This window comes from Epinephelus lanceolatus, chromosome 15 (genome assembly GCF_041903045.1).
Source record: "Epinephelus lanceolatus isolate andai-2023 chromosome 15, ASM4190304v1, whole genome shotgun sequence".
NCBI lineage: Eukaryota > Metazoa > Chordata > Actinopteri > Perciformes > Serranidae > Epinephelus > Epinephelus lanceolatus.
Genome location: NC_135748.1, coordinates 32,602,869 through 32,630,523, shown reverse-complemented (window position 1 = coordinate 32,630,523; position 27,655 = coordinate 32,602,869). Strand labels below are relative to the sequence as shown.

At 40.2% G+C, this 27,655-nt stretch overlaps 1 protein-coding gene across 1 annotated transcript; it reads right to left on the bottom strand.

The window, feature by feature from the left end:
• Nucleotides 1–938: 938 nt before the first annotated feature.
• On the bottom strand, nucleotides 939–19,302 carry tmem229b (transmembrane protein 229B). The gene is made up of 2 exons (XM_033641942.2): nucleotides 19,164–19,302; nucleotides 939–3,725 (listed from the first exon to the last, which is right to left on the bottom strand). Exon 2 carries the CDS (start codon nucleotides 3,671–3,673, stop codon nucleotides 3,077–3,079), a length of 597 nt encoding a protein of 198 aa, XP_033497833.1. The 5' UTR covers nucleotides 3,674–3,725; nucleotides 19,164–19,302; the 3' UTR covers nucleotides 939–3,076.
• Nucleotides 19,303–27,655: the final 8,353 nt, after the last annotated feature.

Sequence of the window (27,655 nt, the reverse complement as noted above, 5' to 3'; positions counted from 1 at the left end):
TGACAATGCAAATGCAGGAATATTTTATCAACCTATGAATTTAAGGGTCATTGAAAAATCTTTTGTTAGCAGTCAGAAGAGAAATGTTTTCCAAATCAAACAGGTTTTATGATCAAATAAATACATTTAATCCCAAAGTTTGATAAATCATACATGTAACATAATCAAAGTGAGTGATATACAGTAGTCATTTCACTAAAAACCTGCACATTTCAATGAAAAAATAATATACAGCACATGGGGCTAATAATCACTTGGATAAAATCTGTTTGGAGGAGAGATTGAAAACTTTTGGACACATGCAACCTCGAGATAAAAATACCAGAAAGTCAGTTCAGTTTTAACATACTGTACATGCACATACACATACAGAGATTTAGCCTCTGTAACACACACTATACACACTCACCTAATACTCCTTCATTCACATATTGCAGAGAACAAATACACTTCATTTTGCATGTTGTTGTGTGATTTGTCTCGTCGAAGCAGTAGAATTGGATAAAGACATTAGCTGCATACCAGTTCTCATAATGTAGTTTAGTAAATTTTTTAAAGAGAAAAAGTTAACGGCCTTGAGCTGGGTAATCATTGCTGGGTCAGAAGCCTCTATTGCTTTTAAGCCTGTTGATTCATGAATGACATAAAATAATAATAATAATAATAATAATAAAAACAAAAAAACATCATTTTGTTTTTGATCCTAATACAGATTTGTGACCTTCATGTTCTTGTCCAAGCTTTAAAAAACATTTTCCAGCTGCAGTTTTCAATTCATCCACCGGGTGGCAGCAGTGTACCTCATGTGGCACAGCTTCCTGCCATCCACCCTATGGACTCACAGGGGAGACAGTGAGGGGGAAACACTGCATGCCATTGCAGCCACAATGATGAAGGTCACACCTCTACATAGTCCAGTAGTGTCGTGGAAACATGGATTTGTTTTTTGCATTTTTTTTTGGTCAAAATGTGGAAGTTCAGCTATTGTCAGCACAAAATGTTGTGATAGAGTCAATAACATGAATGGTCCTCCTGAGGAATCAGCAACCATGTTTCCATTTCATGTATATTGTGAGTCCCCTGGCACCTTGAAGTGTCACAACTGTTTCACGCAGTAGCACCAGATCCACCGACTCAAGCTAAAAACGTTACCGTCAGCTCCCGTGTGCATTAAGGTGAGCGCACAGTCCTTGATCTTTTCACTCACAGAGCACAGGAAGTGTCAGGATCAACAGTAAGAGTAACAACACCAGAGGATTATTCGCAAAAAGCATGTTTTCACCTGCTCGGAGTACCAGATGTCTGGATGTTGCCATGTAGCTGTGAAGTTAAGACCATTCAGAATCCAGTGACAGTTAATCTAATGCTACCTGAACTGTTCTAAGTCTTGTGCAACGCCACAGAGGTCATTATTCACCAAGGAAACCAAATCAATTGTGACTCACAGATCGTTAATGCTGGAAAGAGATGAGCAGCAAATGTGAGGGTTTCCTTTAATTAATCATTTCATTATATCTGCTGCATATTTCCTGCTCTTCACTTCACACACTTGTCAAACTGTAACACAAATAAGGAAAGAGGTCATGAAAACGTGACGAGCCACAACACTTTGAACAAACGCTCCAATGGGCAAAACCTGTGAATGTACCGTTTGTTCTTTACAGGTCATCCTCAAATCTGAAAACCTGACGTTACACCTGAACCACTTGTCATTCTGTGTCACTCAAATTTGACTATTGCTACTTTATCAATGGACAAACTTCTTTGATCGTGTGGCAGCTGGCGTGACGAAAAAAAACTTCTCACAAGAAAATTGTATGAATTGACTGATTGATTTTCAGTGAATGAAAATTAAGAAATGAGGCCTTTGTGACAGCAGCAGAATCGAGATGACATTAAAGCGCACACAATGGACATGCAAACATGAAAAGCTTTTCTGAAAAACTGAAAAAAATTAGCCAGAGATTTGGTGCTTTATGCTGCTCATGACTCATAATCATTGTCATTAACAGAAAAGCGCCCCTGCTATTATAGCAAATGGACTGCATCTATTTAGCGCCTTAAAATCCCTCACATTAGCTGACACACACGACCATTCATACACGGATGGTGGGGAAGCTGCCATGCAAGGCCGTGTACCTGCTCGCCAGGAGCAGTTTGGGGTTCGGTGTCTTGCTCAAGGACACTTCAACATGCTGTCAGGAGGAGACGACCGCCAATCGACCGTGATAACTGGTCGAGCGGCTCCACTGCCTGAGCTACTCTCGTTCCCCACACACACAAGCAGCAGACTGACGGACAGAATGACTGCTAAATGAACTTTGTAAAAATGTATATTATATTGGAAGACAACTTTTTCATGCATTTTTTTCCAGGCATTGTGGGTATTCACTAAAAACATTCTTCATGATGTAAGCGGACACACAGAGCCTCAGGGTGGACGGTATGTTCTTAAAGAGCTTTTTGTAGCTACATTACTACAGTACTTTGAATAATACTAAAGGACAGTATGTACATTTTAAAAAGAACAGCTGTAGCTACTTGTTATTAGGATTTGTATGCAGCAAGCCTTCTGCTTTCAGATAGACTGATGTGCCCTTGAAAAACAGAAATATTGTTTTTGAATTTGTTCCTTCGCGGGACGATAACACTAATCTTTGCAACAGTAGTTTTTTTTTTAATCATCCCGAGGTCTGTGCAGTCTGTGGGACAGGAGATACTGAAGGTGTCATCCTGGCCATTCAAGACCTTGGTCTCCTTAAGGTCAACCCCACATGGAGATGGGTGGGTGTGTTATGAGATGCAGCAAACACAGCAGCATGGAGTTATTGTGCCTCTGTTGTCAGTAGAGAGCACAGTGAGTGATTTTAGGCGTTTGAAGCCTCAGTTAGATTTTGTTTTCTGGCTGTTCTGATACTCTGTACACCTCTGCACACCAGCCCAGTGTACATGGCTGTCAGTTTGTCTCCCCCCTGAACAGTTAATGGGGGAGGACTGCTTATGAAAAGTGACTGAGGAGGGTAGAGGAGGTGTAGCAGGGCGATTGGGCTGGTTTCAGATTGTGTTCTTCCTTCCTTCATTCTCCTTTAAGGTAGCCGTTAGCATCATTTCTCATCCCTCTGCTTCTTTCTCTCCTCCTCCCACCACCCACAGGTCCTCCTGTCCCTCTTCCGCCCCCGCCATCTAACCGATGGTTTGACCAACCGTCCTCCGGCCCCTCGTGGAAGCGCAGCCGCAGCGTTTTGCGGATGACCAAGCGCTCCACGATGAAGGAGGCGCAGAACCAGGGCACGGCATACTCGGCCGTGATCAGTCCCATGAAGTTGTAGCGGAACTCAGAGTAGTCCCAGGGGCAGGCGTTGAACTGGCGCAGCAGCAGCCCCGTGCCGAACTCCCACAGGTACGTCCATAAAGTGTAGATGATGCAGCGCAGCAGCACGGGGCAGCGGCCGCGCAGCTTCAGGTACATCCGCTCCACGATCAGGATGCAGGTGCCGTAGATGAAGAGCGCCCACACGCTGGTCACCCCCGGGAATTTCCAGTTGCAGTTCACCACAAACTCCCAGGCGGCTGTGAACATGACCTCGCAGAAGTAGCCATGGATGGCGTAGAGATACCAGCGTGACAGCGCCGTGAGAGGTACAGGAGCCTCTGGGGTTTCCATGGTCACCATCCTTTCTCTTGTTATCACACAAATGTTCTATTTGTGATGATGAGTTGCAGGTCTGAGGGAAGAGGAGCGAAAGACAGGTGTAAGAAAAATGACACAAAGGCAACACAGTACAATAAATCAACTCCATCCAACTTAATTTAAAGCTCATGAAATAATATTTGGATACATTTTACAGAGCGTATTTTTTGATAAGAGAAGTGTATGCAATACTTTAAATTGCAAAAGTCCATGTCTAGCACAAACTGAGGAAGAATGTACCAGTAATTGGGCTTTTGTCCACGTCTCTTCCAAAATAGTAACCCCCAAATAATCTGCCCAGGCTACTTTAAAGTAATCTAGGGAGGCAGTACAATCTAAACATGAAAGTGTATCATAAATAACAGTGGTGTCTCAAGTATCACAATATTTTTAACCAAATACCTCAATATCAATGTTGCAATGTATTGTAGGGTTGGCTATTAGTGCATCCACAAAATATATACACAATGAGATTTTTGATAAATAATAATCAGTAATATGTATATAATGACTAAATGGGTAACAGCAAAAAACAAAATAGCGAGAGCAGTCTGGTAAGTTCAGAAAATTACACCACTTTTCTATAATCCAGCCTTTAAAACCAGTAAAAGACAACACACATTACCATAGTACAATATCCAAAATTTTAAACTATGTCTAGTCTCATATTACGATATTGATACAATATCGGTATACTGCTCAGCCCGAGTTGGCAATAAACATTTAATCTGTCTACATTCAGCAGAGCCTTATCGTAGTGGCGGAGTCCGCCATTTCCACGAGTGATTCACAAGAAACACTGCAGCATGTAATCCAGCGTAATTTTACCTCATTGATCATCAGCCTCGCTGTCGGACTTGTATTAAATTACTGATAATTCAAACTGAACATCCTACTGCTGCTGCTTCACATTAAAAGCATTCAACTCGCAAAACATAGGGTGACTTTTATTGTGTAGAAGCCACAGGAAAAACAATGTATGTCACCTCTATTAGTGCTTATCATGATCATTCATCAAACATGTAACCACCAAACAAGACATGTCATTTTCTGTATTTTTAACAGCAACTCAGTTTTAAATAGGTCTGTATGCGACAGGCTGCACACTTCCAACTCCTCAGCAAGTAACCAAATCCTTTTACTGTGTCCTGCTGTTGTGTGGAAAACTACTTATACTGTGCACAGCATGAAATCATCACTGCTGCTCCTGACATAATGGAAAAAGCAGATTATTGACAGGCTTTTGTATTAAACGATGTGTTTGTTTGGCTGCACTGGAAACAATACAAGAGGTCACAATGAGAAAAGGAAGCGCTGCTTGGATCTGATGTCTGGTCCAACAGGTGCTCTTTGGTAAGGCAGGTAGTAGAACAAAAAACAAGATCTGGGAAGTCTCAAATTAATGCAGACAACCATGAAAAAAGCACAAGGCACTCTGTCTTCAGGTGAAATAATGTTCATTAATTTATTCTTCGAGTATAGGCACCAGCTGCTCTTCTGCTAAAGTAGCTGCTCAATGAGTGTTTGCACTTGGTCAGGAACCACAGGTGTCCCCAAATCAACCAGGGGTGAAATCGTAAGGATTACAACTTGAATTGCAAATGGTGCCAAGCCAAAGTTCAATGAAGGACAAGGCAATGAAAAACTTGACGGACATCAGAAAGATGAAATTAGAGACAGCAGGGCTTCAGAGCACTTTAACTCCACGGCCTTCCCTCACTTGATGCTATTTACTGACTGACTGAAAGGGTCTCTTATGTAAGGTATAGCTTTATCATCTGACTGCCTACATCATGTGCTCTTTTTCCAAATCCCGCAGCTTGACGCACACAGGCTTTGGTATCAGGTGTCAGGAGGCCCACGCAGGGTTGGATCCTTCCTCTATTTATCACGCCGCATGTCTAATAAAAAACACTGAAGGCAAACGGCATCATACCGAGGAGCTCAGAGACCACATGGTTTGAGAAGGCCACTGTGTGTATATCATCTACTATACAATACATCCAGAGGAAACTGTGTCATAACAGCAACCATTATACAATGGATCATAACTGCTCTGTAAAATACAAGCTCACAGAGAGGTTAGGAGTACAAAAGCTTGTTTGAAGAACAAAAGCCGATTTTTTTGGCTCTTTTTGTCTTCAAAGGCTGGCTGGGGCCCAGAGTGGGCCCATGGGGATTAGCACATTTCTCCCAAAACAAGGAACAAGGGTTTCATGTGAGGAACTGGGCCACAGCAATGGACCAAGTGACCTCCCTAAACCCCTTATACCATCTTTTCACTGCCTGCCTGGGAAACTCTCCCTCTCCTCCCATCTATCCAAGCATGCCTGGGTCAAACACTGTTTTGCAAAATATTTCAGCATAATGCTTTATCCTGCTGAGAGAACCAGATTCAGTAAAATGGGTTTACTACATCAGAACAGGAATATATCAGAACAGGATTAGTTACATATCATATAGTAAAGCAAGCTAAACTGACTTTTCCCTGTGACTTCTGTGTTGAAAAACATCAATCACATAGTCATCAATGCAAGAACTTTGAAAGCATCACCATTTTGGGGAATGTGCTCATTTGCTGAGTTGGACGAGAAGATTGATATCCATTAGCTTAGCTTAGCATGAAGACCAGAAACAGCTAGCCTAGCTTTGCCAGAAGGTGGTAAGATCCACCAGGTAGCACCTCAAAAGCTCAGTTATTCATTCATTAATTAATTCATTTTCTGTAACTGCCTATCCTGTTAGGAGTCACTAGGGTGCTGGAGCCTATCCCAGCTGACATTGGATGAGAACCATTTGCGCTCACATTCACCCCCCTTGAGGCTTGAGGATTAGACCGTGCAGTGTGAGCACTCCAAAAATTTGAGCTTTAGCTTTACATCACAGAATATTTACTTGTTGAGTGGAAGTTGGGATTAAAAACATTTCTAAAATGGGCTCAGATCATACAGTGTATGCCCGGCTTAATCCACACAAAAACAATGACAACAAGACTTCAGGAAGTCACTGTGTCCGTCCAAAAAATAGTTTGGCACATGACTGCCAAGTAAATTTTTACTGGAATTTGGAAGGTGGAATTTGTTGCATTTGGACAGATACCGGCTAGATGTGCCCCCTTGTTTCCAGTCTTTATGCTAATCTAAGCTAACTGGTGGCTGGTTGTTGCCTAATGCTTAACATACAGATATAAGGTATTAATCTCCTCATCACTAAAGGGTCTGCATCAAAGTGTTGCTGTTGATAGATAGACCCAATCACTCTGTCTGTTTGCTACCAGGTGTTTTTACCCCCCCTTCATCTCTCACCCGAGGATCGTTCACCTTCTTTCTCCCCATCCACTTTTCTCTCCCCATTTCACAATTCAATTCCCCTTCGCCTGTCTTTTTTCTATTGCCTGCACAACGCCATTTGCTCAGCACTCACATGCCCACTAAGCTCCTAATGATGAAAAATTTGGAATGCAATATTCAGCCATGTAACACTCAACTTCCTGCCAAACACCCTATAGATATAAACAACAGTCTTACAGTCTCTCTCTTTATGTTAGTCTTCTCATCTTCCGTATACATGCACGATGAATGGCTATTTCAGGAGAGGTAAAGTTAGGTCAACTTAAAAATTTAGAACTGTACCTTCATATAGCAAGAAGTATCTTCTCACAGCTGGTATTGACAAAGCGTAGGCTTTCCCTCCTACTCACGTCTATTTTTCGTGAGTGTAAAAATTTCTGTTTTTACTAATGTTTAATATCCATAAATCAGTAAGTCATATTCTCAGTGCTTCTCATCTGTATATCAGAGACATCCTAATGGGATATCATAATGACTTCTTGGGAAGTTTGGCAGCCTCTCCAGGTCTTAACACTGCACTCTAAACTGTCAACACAACCGCTCAGATTACACTAGAAATCCCTCTGATTGTTTACTGTGCAACGGCAGATTTGTTTGTCACAAAACAGGAAGAGAGCGTGTTGTAAAAAGAGCAAAGAGGTTTCTGAGATTCCCTGAAGAGTGGACGAATGGTCACTTTTAGCACATTTATGCTTTAATAAAGTGAAACTTGAAACTGAGGCAAGCTAGAGACGTGACTGAGGTTTGAAATGTGATCTTAAAGCAAAGGAACAAACAGTGACGTTAGGCTTAAACAGAACCTTTTAATGTTCTCAACCATTTATGGTGCTTATGTTATCATTATCAGAATTCATGTGACCATGATATATTGGCATTTAAGAGTGATGTAATCTAATTTTGTGTTTGACCCATGACTGTATAATGTATAATATAAAGATGGACAATGTATCTCCACTTCCTCCCATTGTACAAAAATGAACCCAAAACATCCCACATACAGCCACTGCCACTGTATGCTGGTGACATCATTTGGAGCCAGAGGCTGCGGTGTCAAGTTCCTGGTATCCGTGGCGTTGATTGCAGGCACTCGACTCGCAAACACGGCTGTCAATCATGACGTTAAACCCCCTTTTTACAGCATCAAATAATTAATTAAAACTAAACTTATCAGAAAAGTGAATGCTTGAGCATACAGCAGCGTGATAAGAACTACCTGAAATGACACAAACCATCTTTGGAAAAAAATTATTTGATGTGTACTTTGATTTTGTAGTCCCATCCCCACCCACTAACATGGAGAGGGCCAGGTTTATGACCTATACTGCAGCCAGCCACCAAGGGGCGATCGTCATGTTTTGGCTTCTTGGCTACATTTTTGGGTATCTGTCATGTCCTCCATCTTTATTATATATGGTTTAAATTTAAACTTTACTGGGACAGTCCAATGTTTACGTTACTCTCAGCAACTGTCACTTGCTTTGTGCTCCTTTTTTTGTAGCATTTCATTAAGTAAAACCTTGAACAAATAGTGTGTAAGTTCCTTTTAATTAGATGAATCAACTGTATTGGTGTTAAGATTAGATTTTCTTTGTGTAACTGCCAGCAATGATGGAATTGGAATAAGCTGAATGATTATGAGGCTGAACTGAAGGAGGTGTTATTCTGCACAGTATTACATAAATGCAACATATTTTTAGCCCTGAATTTACTATACCTTTCTGATATTGAACCAGCTGTGTGGCATCGTAGTGTGTGCAGATGAATGGTGTTTGAATTCGCCCATGTGCATCTGCCAGCACCCGGACCTTTGCCCCTGGACGGGCAGAGATCTCCAGGGGAAGTTAAACAACCTTCATCTGCACACACTGCGATGCCACACAGCTGGTTGAATATCAGCAAAGTTTCCCTGCTTCCCTTCACTGGTTCCTGTACAGCAGGGTCAGTCTTTGTTTCACTGTTATAATCATTAAAAAGCAAAAGCAGCATGTGTATACATTCAGTAGGCTATATCTTCAGTAGCTAGCTAGCTAATCCTACACTTTTCAGGGTTTGATTTTGGTTTCGGAACAGGGAAGAAACGTATATCTTTTTCCAACCTCTCCAGGTAACGAGTATCATTAATACACGACGTGCCCCAGGCACAACATTTAGCTCCAAATCCACAAAACCAGCCTGAAAAGGAAGGAAATCTGAAGTGATTGCATTAGAGTCAATGGAGCACAGCTGTGTTGTTGTCGGACCCTGGTCTGAGCTGGCCTGATGCTGCTTATGATTGGCCAGTCTGTGTCCAGGGGCGGGATTTAGCAAAGGGTGATTGTTATTAAATGGCAACTGTGGCCAATAAGCTGTGGCATTGTGCCATATTGTGTCAAAAAAAACACATCATGAGAATACCATGAACATATAATTTGTGATTAACTACATAAACTACAGGACCCAAAGTAGTCAACTACTGAAAAAGCTACTGAGATGTAAATATAGCTAAAGTGCAACCCAACTACTGCAAATTGTAGTTAAAGTGTTAATTAAACTACATGCAGCTAACCATAGATTTTAGAGTGTATACGTCTTGTTTTGTGTTTGTTTTCTTGTGTGTGGACCCCAGGAAGAGTAGCTGCTACCATAGTGGCAGCTTAAAGAGATCCCAATCAAGAACTACTCTCCAACACTGGGGATAACGTACAATAAAAATGCCCTGGCAGGACTCAAACCCACATTGCTGTGATTACATGGTTGGTGTCTTAAAACCATAAGCCACCAGGACGCCCCCACTTACCCTTTCTGTGTGTGTGTATTTTGGCATATCTGTTGACTTGTTGCCTCAGCATGACACAGTTCACACACTGGGTGCTATTTGATTCTGTTGTTGTTGTTGCAGCTGTTGTAGGATATCGCCCACCAACCCACCGGCTCTCTCATCGGCCTGTGCATCGATTGGCAAGGTTCCTGCCAGCTCTTGCTGCGGCGACCCGCTTCGCCATCGCACTCTATTGAACCCCGCTACGGGACATCACAGTGTGATGGTGATCGGAATGGCGAATGTGACAGAGCTGCCTGCTTTGTAAACCTCCCGATGACCACGGGGAGACACAACGCAGGCAGGGTGCTGTCTGAGCTGAAAGGGAGGAAAGTCTAACCATGGAGCGCCGGGGGTTTGTCTGAGGACACAGAGGGAAGACACCAGCTGAGTGTGTTTTCAAATGAAACATAAAGGCAAAGAGCGAGATAGAGGGGAGGGAGCGTGTGTGAGAAGAAGCTTTGGATTGAGGTTGAAAACAAAGCTGACAGGTCTGTCAGTCAGACGCTCCTCTGACAGCAGGTAAACAAACACAAGCATAAAGAAAACACCAGTATGAGAGATGGCCAAGGTTGAATACAAAAAACACCAAAAACAATGAGGTGCCTTCACTGCAGCACGCTGACAGCTGTGAACTCTGAATCTGCGATTAAATCAGAAACCTAACCCATGGCTGACCTCTCATCACACCATAATCCCTGTTCATGTACTGTAGCTCTTTGGCTCTGGCTGTGGCATGGATCCAAGGCCTATGCAGACTTTTGGAAGGTCACTTTGGGAGGCTGCGGCGTGGCGTATAGAAACCAGCAGTATCCAATGCGGTTAAGTGCCAGTGACCAAGGTGACCTCACCACCGCTTCATCAGCAGTGATGGAAACAGCAGCTGCACTTGTAGTTGCATCTGACTGTGTGAAAATACTGCAGATTTAAGGCTAATAATTTTGTTTTGTGCCTTATTTTTTCTGACTTAAATAAGCCACGATACTGACGAGCTGACAGGAGGGACAAAACTGCTAAATAATGACATTTAAAAAAATAAAAAATAATGTATCTATGCAGCTCTACTGACCTGAAAGCTGACTGCTGCACACATAGTAAAACAGCCGTCTTGAGTCATCACTAATTGATCTTGATCACCTTTGCTTATTGTGTGCGTGATGAGAAATTGACTGAGCGATTGACGAGAGGTGTATGTCAATTGGGGGGGGGGGGACAGGGGTGCTGAGGTGGTTGGGAGCAGGAGGACTTTCCAAGGCAGCACAAAATAAACTGATCCCGATCAATTGCAAACACAGATCAATTACCCCTGAAACAGCAAGCTGGCTCTAATCCTAAACAGCATCACGTCTCCTTCTCCATCTGGTCGTAAGCAAATAGAGTTGTAATACCCCTTATGGCCGAGATATCCTTGAAAAAACAAGTCTGTTGGAAGTGTCATCCAACCACATCTAAGGACAAAAACATTTATAACTGATCCTAACGGTCACACTCAAAGCAGGGACGAAATGTTTGACGTCACAGAGAAGGACGAAATCTTAATACCTGGTTGTAGCTGTGTGGATAATAAAAGGGAGCTTTAGGGAGAAGTTCAAATCCTGCCCACTTTCTCACCTCTTGTCCTTTCTCACAATGGGCCAATCACTGCATTAAGTATTTATCGGATCGTCGGTTACGTAAAATTACAAAAACTGTGGAACGGAGCCTTCCCAGTTCTGATGTCGGAAGTGTGTGGGGAGATGGTTTTCCAATTTCAAATCTGGTGTCCCTGTGTTGATTAGTGCTGCAACTAAAGATTATTTTCATTGTCGATTATTCTGTCAACTATATTTTCAATAAATCAATTAATTGTTTGGTCTATAAAATGTTGAAAAATGGTGAAAAATGTTAATCGGAATTTCCCAAAGCCCAAGATGACTGTCTCAAAAGTCTTGTATTGCCACAACCCAAAGATAAACAGTTTACTGTTATAGAGGAGAGAGAAAGCGGAAAATATTCACATTTAAGAAGCTGGAATCAGCGAATTTGGACTTTCTTTTCTTAAAAAAAATACTCAAACCCATTAATAAATTATCATATGAGTTGGTGGCTAATTAAATGGTTGACAACTAATTGATTAACTGATTAATTGTTGCAGCTCTAGTGTTGATTATTCATTTATATGTGATCAAAAAGAATCTGTATTTTTTCAAGTATTTTTACATCAAACTCCCTGTTTTCTTTTATTTCAATATTATAGTAGGAGGTGTGTGTTTGAATTTGTTTACATTACTTTCTTTACATTTCCAAGGAATGTGATTGACATCTATTTCAAAATTCCATACTTTTCCATACCCTAATTTCCAGACTTCTCTGCGTTTTTTGTTTTTTTTCCAGAGAATATGCGACATCTGAGTAAATATATCAGTGCATCATATTTCACACTATATTTAATTATTCTTAATAAGCGATTGTAGCCAAGTACCATAATGGCATGCAAATAAAAACTCAGGTAAGTTCAATGTCTGGGCTGAGGCAAAAAGGTTGGGACTCTGGGTGGAAGCGATGCAGTAACGAGACGTTGGTGTTTTTTCCTTTTATGTGGCTCAGAATCGCCTTCTCCCCCATGCTGGCGATGTCAAAAGATTTCACACAAAGCTTGCATCTAGCTCTGTGTGTGAATTGGGAATCCTTGGCCAACCAGTATTTATATACGGTATTATCAAACCATCCAAAAACTTGCATCTACCCATTGTGAACCATGTGAAACTTGTCTTCTTGTCGAAGGTGCAGTGTTGGAGTGAAACTTGATACCTGGGGGGCTGGAGGAGGGTCATGGGGCAGCGGACTGGACATACCACTTGTCAATCAGGTAAAAGGGGCGGTATGTTTTCTGAGACGTTTGCTCTCACACAAACTGTGCTTGGCCCGGCATAAAACACAATCCAGATTGATTAAATTATTTTTGGAAATACCTAATTTTCTATTTTAGAAAACAGTATTTTAGAACAGTGATAATAGTCTGGAAACATAAATATTTTTCCATACTTTATTTTTCATTTTCCATACTTTTTAATCCAAATTATTTCCATACTTTTCCATACTTTCCATACTTGCATAGGAACCCTGTATTTAATTTCTTAAACCCTTACCCTCCCTGTTCCTAATCTACAGTAAGAATGCCGTTGAAGGTGAACAGTCGTACAGCTCCACATCTTTCCTATGTCACACTGTTCACAAATAGTTAAAACCTATTCACATATTTCACATACCTGTGACGGACAAAGGACTTGATAGTGATGATGATGATTCCACTTCCCTAACTGCACTCTCAGCCATTGCCAGGTTTCAAACTAGCACACTCTCCTCTCTCCACCCCCCCCCTAAATCCAGATATGCCCCCTGAGACACATAAAGTATCTGAGTATCACAAACAAGTACACTTCTGATAGAGCTGGAGACACGCCATGAGAGCTGAGACTAAAAGCCTGAACACAGCACAGCCTACAGAGCCTCATATAACTTTATAGTAGGCATCTTTTCTATATCCGCAAGGTGAAAGCCCGAACAAAACAAGTAGAGTAGAGAGGGAGGAGGGCTCTATGTACACAGAATGGCTGGAGCTGGACTCTGAACGGTTCATATCCAAAAGACTCTATTGATCTGTTCCCTGAGATTCACAACCCTTTGTACTTAATGTTGTATAGATGATGTGTAAGTTTTTATATTACCCTTTAAAAAGAAATGTCGTGTTGCTAATCCAATACAAGTGGTTGGCATCAGGTTACTAACGTTATTAAAAGCAGAGCAGGTGTCAAAGAGACGCTGTACTGAGTCAATGGTGTTACAAAAACAGACAAAATGCAACAGAGCAGAGAAGAAATATGCAATAACATAATAGGAAAATCTGCTAGGCTTGGGTAATTGTCATGGTGAAAGTCATGTTGAAAATGGCTTTGTACATGTATTTAAGGCTGTGTTACATTCAAATTATATGATTTTCTTAACTTAAAGTGTTCCAGCGAGGGATGCTGAGATATCGGTCATTATAAAATATTAAGATGTTTTAAAGAAGGTTGTGTTGAGGATTGTTTCATAAAGTTATTGATTGTATCTGTGCTCATTGTGATAGTGTAATGCTGAATGACCTAAAAGCAGTTCAGTATCTTTTAAAATAATGAATGTTTCTTTGTTTCCCTGGCACATATATCAACAACAAAAACATAAATATCAGTTAACATTGATATCAGTTATAGGCCAAAATGTTATTTTAGACATTGGTATCAGAACACAGTTTTTTTTAAGTAGCCCAGGGCTTTAAGATCAAGACCATGTAATCAAAACAAGAATGAAACAAGAAGGGGGGAAAAGAAAGAAAAAAGTGTTTGTCACAATATTTGACAATACGTCAGTATTGCTCAGTGCTAATTACCCTCTGGTTATTTATTTATGAAAAACTTCTCAAGTGAATTTTAAGTATTATATGTAGATATATCTCTATTGTTATATACAATTATTTAAACCATAAAAAATACTGTTGGATCAAAGTATAGAAACTAACAAATACAAAAACATAATTAAAAAGTGTGTGAGTTTCTTGATATATGAATGAAAGATAAGAAAATCACAGTGAGGTATACAAAGAAAAACTGATTTCTCACATGAACTCAGTATCAGCCGATAGAGTGCTCCAGAAATTACGTTTTTCTGTAGGTCAACGAACACGGAAGTTAGCATCACCCTGGGTCTCTGGTCAAAAGGCCAGTGGGATTTTTCCATTGGATTTTGGATTATTACAGAAAATAAGCTCTGTGGCAAACAAACCTTTCTGATACTTACACATTTTGTTCAGCAACAAAGAAGTGTAAATGCAATCGGCAGAAGTAAAAAGCTAACGTTAGGCTATCAACGAACTACACCATGATCGCATGACTTCACATCCCTTCTACAATGAGGCTGTAAAGCTGTTTTCGCCATGATGTCGTTCTGTAGTTTCATTTAGCCACCTATTAGCAACTGCCTCTTTCAACACATATAAAGGCTTCAAAATTCACGAGTGGGGTTTTTACTGTCATATTTTATGACATAAAACAAAAAGCTAAAGTCTCTTAAACTTGCGTTAACCACAGACCTTACTTTAGCCATCTAACCAAAGACACATTAAAAAAACTCATTGACCTCAAGATAAGGGACTCGGACGTGCAGAAATGCTACCTCATCTCCGAGTTTTAGGAGTCATTCCTAGGACACTTTATATCCGCATTATTAGGTGTTGGGACAGAGGGGAAAAAGTGTGATTACCGCAGCTCGTTTGGGGGAGGGGGGGGTTCCGTAACTATTTGACTATTCGACACACAGTTCTGATGAGGCATGCTGCTTGAGCTGTCACTTTCAGCTGATGTTGCAACAAAACCTCTCCCTGTCATTTTGACATTCACATTGATGGTGCAAAGTCCAACTGGATGCTCAGTGTGTTACAATCAGCTGACTTTTAATCTATTCTGTTGGGTTATTTAATCTGCTGACGGGGGGTCTTCTGATGTATCTCGTCTTCTCTGTAACCTCCTGTCTCTCTGCCTTTCTGTTTGTCTCTTTATCACTCAATAAACATCCACAAAATTACCTTTAAACAGGGTTCAGACCCTCTCTAAAAGTATCTCCTCTTCTGCCTCTTTCACTCCCCCACACACTCATTACAGCTCTTGAGCTCTTTGCAGTTTAATGAAAGACCCTAAGACATGGGAGCTAAGCCCTCTGTCCTGAATAGCATGTGGGTCATGCCCCATAGATTAGAAATCTTGGAGCAGCTACAGAGAAAGCAGGAGATTTACTGACATGGTCATCATGGTGCCGTGGAGAGTAATGCCTCTAATGGAGGGATGCATGCGCATGTTAATCTGTTATCAGACAAAGAAGCTTTATAATCAATCGTTGACAATGCATAATTGATGCTGGCTGCTCTGTGAAGGTTTAAGGGACAACAATCTTTGAAAGACAATAGAGGGTTTGAGCTGATCTGTCATCTGCTTTTAACAAAGTGAGATATTTAGCATACTGTTGTTTGTGGTGTTTTTGTGGGTTGGCCCAAAGATACAGAGACCTCTACTAAAGCAAACACAAAACTCACATTGTACAACTGCATCACCCAAAAATCTTTTTTTTACGTGGATTCCGACTGATACTGGCTTTTTCAGGCCAATACTGATATTTGAGGGTTAAAAAACAACAATATAGAAGCCAATTTTCTTTTTTCCCACATAAACTCATCTTTTACAGTAAAAGGAACCCCTAAATTTGGTTATTAACAAATTGTGACAACATATGTACAGAGAAAGAATAGTCTTCGGTGAAAACATAAACTTGCAAGTCCTCTCAGTGAAAAATGTAATGTTGACTCCATCCCCAAACTACTTCCAACATATCAGTCGCATTTCCTAATTGCAATTTCCTGGCAATTATTAGTTAATATACACATAAATGTGCATGCCAATAACAATACATCAGTTGGGGAGTAATTTCTTTGCTAGTTTGTTGTTATTTAAAACTTAACTTTAGTTCTATTCACACAGGACTAGTACTACCTGGGGACCACGGGTCATTTGTAATAATTGCTGAGGTCATGTGAGATGTTAATCCCATTCAAAGCTGCCATATCTTAAATTTGTCGAGTCGAAATTCTTCCACAAATTATTAACTATATTTCACCAAACAATGAGTCTGTGCGAACTGGTAATAGCTAGTAATACTAATCCTGTGCAAATAGGGCTTTATACAATTGTGCTAGCTTGCTTTGCTTGCTTTTATTAATTTTATTGTGGAGCACTGTGATTGAATGTGTCTGACTCTCTGTGCTGCCAGGTTGTCACTGTAAATGAGAAACTGTTCACAACTGACTCACCTGGTTAAATAAAGGTAAATAAATAAATAAATAAATAAATAAGCATTTTGCGAACGTGCAGCTGTACAGAAATAAAGTTTTGTCATTTTTGCTTCTTGGTTTAAAATTCCCTCACATACACTGGAGAAATTTGATTTGGGAATGTAATTTCTTCCACTCAACGACGACAAACGAGGAGGTTATGTGATCATATTAGTCTGTGCATATCGGCATCTCAGTAATTTGGAGTCTTTTAAGTTTGTTTCCTCTGTACCTCTTTTCTGCCTTCTTCCTTGTCCAGAACTACGAAGGCTGCGTTGGCAATTATAAATGAAAGTTTTAACAGCATTTTGGGTGCAGGAGGCTCATCTTACTGCACAGCATGGAGATCCATTCTCAGAATGAGGAAACTCAAATCCATCAGAAGAGCGACATTTCGAAAGATGATATCTGCAAATGGGTCTCCATGCTGTGTGGCGAGGTGAGCGTCCTCCTCCTCTTGAATTTGCACCCAAATACAGTCAAAACTTTCATTTATATCTGCCAGCAGCCTTCATAATTCTTGACTGGAAGAGAGGCAGAAAAAAAGGCGCAGAGGAAACAAAAAACCTTGCAGAACAAGAAAATGACAAAATGCCAATTTGTATAGGACTAATATTATCACTGACCTATGTATTTGGCGAAATATGATAGATTACGAACATGCCTAGAAGTTTATTGATGGCCTCTGCAATAAATACAAGTTACCAAAGGTCTTTCAAGTAATACTAGTCCCATACAAATAGGGCTTTACATGATTATGCTCACTTGCTTTGCTTGCTTTTATTAATTTAATTGTGGAGCATTTTGGACCTATGTTGGAGTTCAGCTGTACAGAAATTAAGTTTTGTCTTTTTTTTTTTTTTTGGTTTAAAATTCCCTCACACACACAGGAGAAATTTGATTTGGGAAAGTAACATCTTCCCCTCAACATCTATTTGTGCGTCTTCATTTCCTATTTGTCCAGTCCCACGAGGTCTTAAGCACATGTAAACAAATATTTGAACTGTCACTCAAAAAAAATAGTATATAAACAGTGCTTTTATAGGTTAGTTTGTACTGAACTGAACCTGACAGCTTGGACAAGAAGCAGTCTGGGGTAAGGTGTGATATATGGTGCTGTGTTCATTAACTGATGTACATACTGAAATCAAACAGTGATGATGAGGAAACGCAACTGCAGTCAGTGGCTATGAATTTTTAAGATGAGCAAAATTATTCTCATCAGCAAAGTGATTTCCACCTCTACTGTATCCTTACTCACACGCAGGAACATTATGGTGTGGAAACTTTCCTCTGCCTCAACACTGACCTTTTATGTGCCTCTAACCTGCCGCACAAACGGGCATTCCCAACATACCCTATATGGTCTCTTAGAATAAGAAACAGGAACTGAAAAACCTGCATGAGTGCATTATGACAGGCTGGTACTTAATACCACGTAACTTAGACCAAGTGTCCACGCAGCTGAGGTGGGCTGATTGTTTTTTTTAAGTCATGGGGTGTTTTTGGGAATCCTCGCTGTGAAGCCTGGTGCGTGGGTTACAAATAGGTCAAAAATGTCAATACAGTCAGTGTAAAGCTGAGGGGGAATATAGGCTACCAAGGCAGCAGCAGCAGCAGCAGGGATTATCTCACCCAAATGATAGTGAACTGCAGGCCTTATATGGTATCAATGAGGGATTATGGCAATCCAACACACAGCCATCCATAAATGTGACCATGAAATGATATCATGACAGGAATGGATCAGCTCTGTAGATAAAACTCCACTGGTTGTAATTACGCTAGATGGCCAAAGTCATCTTATTTTGTCCCTGGAAACTACGGGCCAGTGCGCAGGCCCGGCTGCTGGGACTCCGCTGCAGCATCACGCCTCCTTCCCACTGAGCAGTGCGGTATGGTTATCCTCTACAAATAATCAAAAAAGCACCCTATACTGTCATGAAGGGGACTTGGAAATACTTTTGCAGCCTATAAAGCATAATTAAAATCTATAAGACACACGCTGGGTGCAGCTAGAGTGCTGTTTCTGAGCTTATATCGCCAGTCCTATCCATATTTGAACAGGTGTAACAGCCCAACTGTGCATGAAAAACATGCCGAATGAAGAGGAATGCGTCCTGTGTTATGGCACTGTGTGCAGCTATGAACTTTGCATTAATTACACTGCGTTTCATTTGCAGCGCAATTAAAAACACGCTTGTAAACCTGTCAGCTTGCATGCAAACACTCATTAAGATAACCGGACGCTATTCATAATATAAAGCTAGGTGAATAAATAAAACCAACGCATTTTATCATTCAAAAGCTCCGCACACACATATGTTGTTATCATGAAAACCCATGCTAACATGTTGGCTACATGTCGGCGCCAGCGGACAGACGGACGTGAATCATCCCCCGGTGCAGTGTTGTTGATTTTTTTTTTACCTTCAGATTGCGGCGTCTCCCTCAGCACACAGGCCAGCGGATCAAACACATCACCCGGGGAGGTTGTCCAGGATGTCGCGGTGTCAGTCTGCAGCTCGGCTCTTGTCCCCGGCTTCTCCTTCCTCCACGGTGTCTCTGCTGTCCGGTGGAAATTGACACATTTTACTTCACTGCAGCAGCAGCGGCAGCAGCAGCAGCACATGCTCAGACAGACTCACGCACTTCTTGCATCTTTGGTTAACCATTTCATGACCGCAGCTCAGCGTGCAGACCCTCACACTGGTGGTTAGTTGGCTGGAGTCCCCTCAGTCAGTCTGTGTGAATCCGCAGGACGTTGAACAGGCAGAGGTTAATATGTAAACTCAGCGGTCATCCCAAATGTTTAAGTGGAGAATGTATCAGAGTTAGCACTTAAATTTAAGCCCATAATGTAGTTGTAAGCAAGACATCCATCCTACCTGTTATTACCTTGACCTCTCTATTAATATCAATGATAATGATATTTTGGCATTTTAATATGTCCGACCAAATAAGGTATCTACATCCAGTAAATGGCAAATAGAAATAGCCAAAGAAATAGTCAAACTGTAGCCTGCTAAAGGCAGACCAGCTGTTTCCCCCCATTTCTAGCTAAGCAAAGCTAACCGACAACTAGCTGTAGCTCAACTTTTGATCCTCTTGTTTAACACATAACAATTTGTAAGAATTAAAATATATCAGTTCAAAAAATGTCAGATTTTCAGTTAATACGAAATTCAGCAAAACACTAAATAAAAGCAGGAGAGTCAAATCCAGTTCAAGCTAACGTTAGCTAGTTAGAGAGCGACAGCTAGCCTTGGCTAAAGCTAAATTTAATTGTATTATCCTCTCATAGTTTCCCATATTTAAAATATATGTTAATGAACATCTCGGTATTTAAGTGTGTCTGACTAAATAAGGTATCTAAATCCAGTCATGGTGAATAAAAACAGCCAAACTTATTCTACAAAATGGTAGCCTAGCCTAGCATCTCAGCTTCTGATTGTAAAATCCACAATTTGACGTTTGCGTTGTTACGCTACTTTCATGTCACTTTACTTTAATGTATAATATTTTGAAATAGTTTAATATATTGTTTTATGGTAACAAATTGCAGATGAACGGAGTTGGGTTGGGTGGGGCTGCCAGACAACCAGCCCTTTTCCCCATTTCTAGTGACGCTAAGCCAACCAGCAGCTAGCTGTAGCTTCAACTTTTGATCTTCTCATCGAACACATAATTTCTATGTAATAGAAATATATAAATTCAAAGGCATGGCATGTCAGATTTTACTACTACTACAAAATTCAGAGCCAAATCCAACTCAAGCTAGCTGGTGAGAGAGCCAAGGCTAGCTAGGGAACAAAGGGTTGGCTGCCATGCCAACACCTCTCTGTTCCCCAGTTCTAGCTAAGCTAAGCTAACCGGCAGCAGGCTTGGTTGCCATGCCAACACCTCTTTTCCCCAGTTCTAGCTAAGCTAAGCTAACCGGCAGCAGGCTGTAGCCTCAACTTTTATGATATAAAACATATCAGTTCAAAGAAATGGATTGTCAAATTATTAGTTAGTACAAAATTTAGTGACAAACTAAAAAGTCAAAGCAGGAGAGCCAAATCCAATTCAAGCTAGCTAGTAAGAGAGCCATAGCTAGCCTTAGCTAAAGCTAAATTGACTTAGGCTACATTATTCTCTTATAGTTTCCCATATTTAAAATATATCAGTGATAAGCAACAAACACCTTGGTAACAGCCAAACTTGTCCCTGCTAAAAGGTAATTTAGCCTAGCTTAGCATCTCAGCTTTTGTCATGTGGAGTGTGAGTTTTTAAGCTACTTTTATGTCACTTACCTTTTATAAATAATATTTTACGTATGTACATTAAAAATGTTGTTTTTATGGTAACTAACAAATTGAAGAAAAAAATGTTTTTTGATACTGTGTTTTCCCTGAAGTGTGTTCTTAGCCATTTACTAATTACTTATATGGGCCTGCTGTTTATTAAGGCCAAACAGGGAGGGATAAAATAAGGTGTTACCACATAATTTAAGTAAATTACTGGAATAGCCTACTATTTTTAACCACTTATTCATGTGTTCCTGCTATATATTATCCAAATACGGAACAAGAGTTAGAAAACATGTTAAAAATGGCTACCATTACACAAACATCCCAACAGGGGATATGTAATTTTCACTGGTTGTAAGAAATTTGCCTTTAAAATCTCAGATCAGGTAAGGTGAGGTAATTACTGCCCTCATGCACACAATTTGCTGCAGGTGTGTGGAGCCAGTTAAGCTGTATACTTGCAGTGTGCCAAACTCTGAGGGTAACATGAATTTCTAGCTCAAATATATTTGATTCCCTGAAAACATACATAACTAACACCCATTTTCCTTGTTCCCATTCAGACTATTGTTCTGAAACTTTCAAAGACTTCCTGTTGTTTTCCCCACACTTTCAGACCTTTGTAGTAAATCTCTTTATTCTCACTAGGCTTCCAGTGGGATGAATATTTTAGGAGTTTGAAGAAGAGGTGTGAACCCTCACACCTATCCAGTGACACAAGAAGAGATGTCACCTGCGCCTCTAATAATGTCTCTTTCTCTGTATGTTTGTTTTGGAGAGAGCCAAGAGTGTTTGTTAGATGTATAGCAGCCTGAAACCCAAATATATCGTTATCAGTGTCATTAACGTCAGTGATACGTCACTATAATACACTCTCAAAATACTTCCTTTATTAAATTAAGGTCAGGTGGTTTAGTCATATGATGAGTTTCTGCTTTAAACAGTTACAAACTAGTGCTTAGGTAAGGACTTGCCATCAGTTATTACAGGAAGTCAGTCATAAAATACTTTCCTGTTTATCCCTTACTGACCTTAAGGTCTTGACCACAGTTATTGAGTTAATATTATAGACTTTTAGGAGGAGCTTAGAAACTCTATGCTGACATATAGCATCGGTGATCTGATTTTAACTTTAGGTCACTAACAAAATAATTGCTCCTGCACTCTTGAAGTCTTACACTAACTACCTCAGATTTGACACTGTAGGCTATAAACGTATTTATAAGTACCCCAGTATATTTATCATCCATACTGGTAACCAGTTTTTGGCATTGTGTATATTGTTTTATCACACCTTATTTGCACTTTACAGTTAGCTAGTTTTATATTTTGCACCACAGTCTTTTGTATACTGTATTGCAGTCTTTGTATCGTAACTGCTGCACAGCAATTTTCCGAATAAAGTTAAAATAAATAAAGTTCTATCTTATCTAATTACAATGAACCAATAATAAGTAACACCACCAGAGTGTAGAAATATTCTGTTACAAGTCCTGCATTCAAAAATTAACTTGAATAAAAGTGCAAAAGGTTTAGCATCAAAATAAACTTAAAGTGCCAAAAGTAAAAGCAGTCATTATGCAGAATGGCCCATTTCAGAATATTGTATATTATTGTATTATACCGTAAAACCTCAATTACTAGTCCAGGCTATTATTTGCTTAAATCACTGAACTCAAAGGGCTTATATTTGGGACAGACGTCCATATTGGACAGACCTTTAATGCCTTTCACACAAAACTGTTGCTCAGCAAAGATGGGAAATACAATCAGATTTTTTAAAAAACCAATATGAATATTACTTATATAAAAATTAGGTTTCAAATAACATCAATTATGAATCATTTGATTTAGCTTAGACAGGTAGAGCTTTAAAAACACAAACAGCCCTTTTCCCCAATTTCTAGCTAATCTAAGCCAACTGACAACTAGCTGTAGCTTCAACTTTAGATCTTCTCATCACAATTTTTATGATATAAATATATCAGTTCAAAGACATGGCATGTCAAATTTTTACCTACTAAAAAACTCAGCCACAAACTAAAAACGTCAAAGCAGGAGAGCCAAATCCAGTTGACGCTAGCTGTTGAGAGAGCCATTGCTGGCTTTAGCTAAAGCTAATTTTACTTACTTTCACCCTCCTGGTTTCCTGTAATTACAATACATCAATGATAACGAATTAACATCTTGGTATTAAGTATGTCCAACTAAATAAGGTATTTAAATCCAGTCATGACAAATAAAAATAGCCAAACTGTAGTCTGCTAAAAGGTAGCCTAGCCTAGCGTAGCATCTCAGCTTTTGCTATGTGTTATGACACTTGTTTTACGGCACCTGGGGACTGTAGCACCCTGAATACCGACACGTGACTTTATCCTGTTAATATAAATTAATATTTGCAATTTGGATTCATTTTTATGGAAAATCCCTTGTGGTTGTGTCGATCAGTGGACTCTTACTGATCAAAGTAATGCAAATAACTCAGAGGGTTATCGAGGAACCGACACATATTCTAACTTTATGACCTCTTGAGAGATAATGAGTCACCACTTTCTTTTTTGTCTCTCTTGTTTACAATGCAGGTAAATCTGAATGAATTATTTTTTGGTGTTCATGGTTTCAGTAAAATTAACCTAATGATTGAACTGTGGAGAATCTAAGCGAGCTAACGATGTGTAGCATCTCTATGCCGACAGAGGTTTAAACATTTATATCTGTGTGTGCAATAAAAACAGCTAACTCATGTTAGCTCAAGTGGCTAGTCACGAACCTTGTTTTATGCATCCATAGAACTTCTATAAAAATGAACTACATGGCAACGAGACCAGGCTTCTAATTGAGACAGGCCTTTATTAGTCAAAATGTGTCGCCACATCAGGCTAGTAAAAGAGACTGGGCGTTTAATTGAAGTTTTATGGTATGTATTCATCACTTTATGTTGCAGCTGGTAAAGGTGGAGTTCATTTTGATTACTTTACATACTGCTGGGTAATTCTGTGAATTTCCCCAAAGGGATCAATAAAGTCCTATCATAATCTACACATCATAATTAATTTTAACATTTTTTGTGTTATTAATGTGAATCTTTAAAGTAATTCATAACTAAACTGATTAACTAATTTTTTTACGATTACTACATTTTTTGTGCAATACCTTTTTTTTATTGTTTTTATTTTATGACCTTGTTTTTAACTTTTTTTCTTCTTTATCTTCTTTTTATCCTTTTTTTTTATTGCTGCTGGTCACTAAAATTTGCCAAACATAATTTCATTGTACGCCTATCACGACAATAAAGTGTCTTTTTTATATATACAGTACAGGCCAAAAGTTTGGACACACCTTCTCATTCAATGCGTTTTCTTTATTTTCATGACTATTTACATTGTAGATTCTCACTGAAGGCATCAAAACTATGAATGAACACATGTGGAGTTATGTACTTAACAAAAAAAGGTGAAATAACTGAAAACATGTTTTATATTCTAGTTTCTTCAAAATAGCCACCCTTTGCTCTGATTACTGCTTTGCACACTCTGGGCATTCTCTCGATGAGCTTCAAGAGGTAGTCACCTGAAATGGTTTTCCAACAGTCTTGAAGGAGTTCCCAGAGGTGTTTAGCACTTGTTGGCCCCTTTGCCTTCACTCTGCGGTCCAGCTCACCCCAAACCATCTCGATTGGGTTCAGGTCCGGTGACTGTGGAGGCCAGGTCATCTGCCGCAGCACTCCATCACTCTCCTTCTTGGTCAAATAGCCCTTACACAGCCTGGAGGTGTGTTTGGGGTCATTGTCCTGTTGAAAAATAAATGATCGTCCAACTAAACGCAAACCGGATGGGATGGCATGTCGCTGCAGGATGCTGTGGTAGCCATGCTGGTTCAGTGTGCCTTCAATTTTGAATAAATCCCCAACAGTGTCACCAGCAAAACACCCCCACACCATCACACCTCCTCCTCCATGCTTCACAGTGGGAACCAGGCATGTGGAATCCATCCGTTCACCTTTTCTGCGTCTCACAAAGACACGGCGGTTGGAACCAAAGATCTCAAATTTGGACTCATCAGACCAAAGCACAGATTTCCACTGGTCTAATGTCCATTCCTTGTGTTTCTTGGCCAAAACAAATCTCTTCTGCTTGTTGCCTCTCCTTAGCAGTGGTTTCCTAGCAGCTATTTGACCATGAAGGCCTGATTGGCGCAGTCTCCTCTTAACAGTTGTTCTAGAGATGGGTCTGCTGCTAGAACTCTGTGTGGCATTCATCTGGTCTCTGATCTGAGCTGCTGTTAACTTGCGATTTTTGAGGCTGGTGACTCGGATGAACTTATCCTCAGAAGCAGAGGTGACTCTTGGTCTTCCTTTCCTGGGTCGGTCCTCGTGTGTGCCAGTTTCGTTGTAGCGCTTGATGGTTTTTGCGACTCCACTTGGGGACACATTTAAAGTTTTTGCAATTTTCCAGACTGACTGACCTTCATTTCTTAAAGTAATGATGGCCACTCATTTTTATTTAGTTAGCTGATTGGTTCTTGCCATAATATGAATTTTAACAGTTGTCCAATAGGGCTGTCAGCTGTGTATTAACCTGACTTCTGCACAACACAACTGATGGTCCAACCCCATTGATAAAGCAAGAAATTCCACTAATTAACCCTGATAAGGCACACCTGTGAAGTGGAAACCATTTCAGGTGACTACCTCTTGAAGCTCATCGAGAGAATGCCCAGAGTGTGCAAAGCAGTAATCAGAGCTATTTTGAAGAAACTAGAATATAAAACATGTTTTCAGTTATTTCACCTTTTTTTGTTAAGTACATAACTCCACATGTGTTCATTCATAGTTTTGATGCCTTCAGTGAGAATCTACAATGTAAATAGTCATGAAAATAAAAAAAATGCATTGAATGAGAAGGTGTGTCCAAACTTTTGGCCTGTACTGTATATAACTAAAATCATTGGATAAATGTAGTGGAGTGAAATACATTTCCTTTTGAGATGTAGACAAGTAGAAGTATGAAGTAACAGAAAATAGAAATACTTAAGTTAAGTACAAGTACTTAGTTATTTCCCACCACTTTCTTGGTGCATGATGAGCTCATGGTTGCTCCACTGTGGATTTACAACAATGACACTGCCCACTCTGATAAAATATGCAGCAGTCAGAGCACATTGGATAAACTGATTAAACCTGATGATATATAATAATGTAACACAGGATGTACCTGAAATATCGACCCTGATAACCGTCTTCATTCTTTCTAGTTTTAAGTGGTCTTCAAAGGTAAATGTCCCTTTCAGCAAGACATGAGCGGTCGCTCAGTGATTTAAAGCTCCAGTGTAATAACGTTATCTGTATGCTCACTAACCAAATCTGATATTATATGGACGTTAATGGTAGATACTGAGAAATACCTTACAGATGCTATATCCCACAGAGCCTTGTAAAGAGAAGTGGGGAGCTCACTCAGAATCATTACGTTAGCGATCAGCATCGACGTACAGATGAGTGGACTCAAACAGAAAATAACAGCTGAGATCATTCAGCTGTAAGTATGAGCGGGAACTATAAATATTGAGTTTCTCCAGAGTGCAAACAATCTCAGACAGAGAGGCTCTAATTGGAGCCAAAACCTGGACTTGAACATATTTAGACAAATGACGACTTCAGTTTTTTGCATACTATCTGACAGAGTTTGAAAGGAAAACTGAGAAAAACCACCAAATTACATATGAGCGCAGCTGAGAGAGGTGAATGGAAAAGATTCCCAGCTGTAAGTGCAGCCAGTGATGCTTCCACAAAGTGATAAATATTATGTGTCACCTCTATTTGTTCATGTTGTTTTTAGTATGCTCATTTGAGTGAAACACACTCGTGTTCTTCCATTTTTCTATCTATTAGAGTGATTTGTGTAGCAATAAAGGTATGTTCATCTTGTGTTTGTTCCTCTTTTCATTATTCCTCTTCCTCATATTTTAAACACTAACTGTAGGCATGCCTTGCTTTGCATACTACACACTACTACACACTGGACATTCAGTAAAGCCTTTTGCCTATTACACACCTTTTGGTCACTTCACACTGGCTCTCAAATTGACTGATTTAAAGATCTTATAGATAACTTCAAAGGCTCTTTATGGGTGAATCTCATGAGGCCAACCTAAGCCATGTCTCTGGGCTCAGCCTTAGAGATAGGGGGAGGAGCTCGGACATCTGGAGGGAGCTCAGAGTAGAGCCGCTGCTCCTTCGCGTCGAAAGGGGTCAGTTGAGGTGGTTCAGGCATCTGATCAGGATCCTCCTGGGCACCTCCTGTTAGAAGTGTTTCAGGCACGTCCCACTGGTAGGAGGCCCCAGGGCAGACCCAGAACACACTGGAGGGACTACATATCTCATCTGGCCTGAGAACACCTTGGGGTCCCCCAGGAGGAGCTGGAAAGCATTGCTGGGGAGAGGAACGTCTGGGGTGCTTTGCTTGGCCTGCTGCCCCCGCAACCTGAAATTGATACCTGAACCCTAAATGTATCAGGAAACTATGACTGCCGTTAGAATATCTGTCTCCTGACCAGCAGGTCCAGGACGCCAGCCAACATGTTGCTCGATAAAGACGCTCCTATCAGAGACTTTTACTTAAAGACACTGGC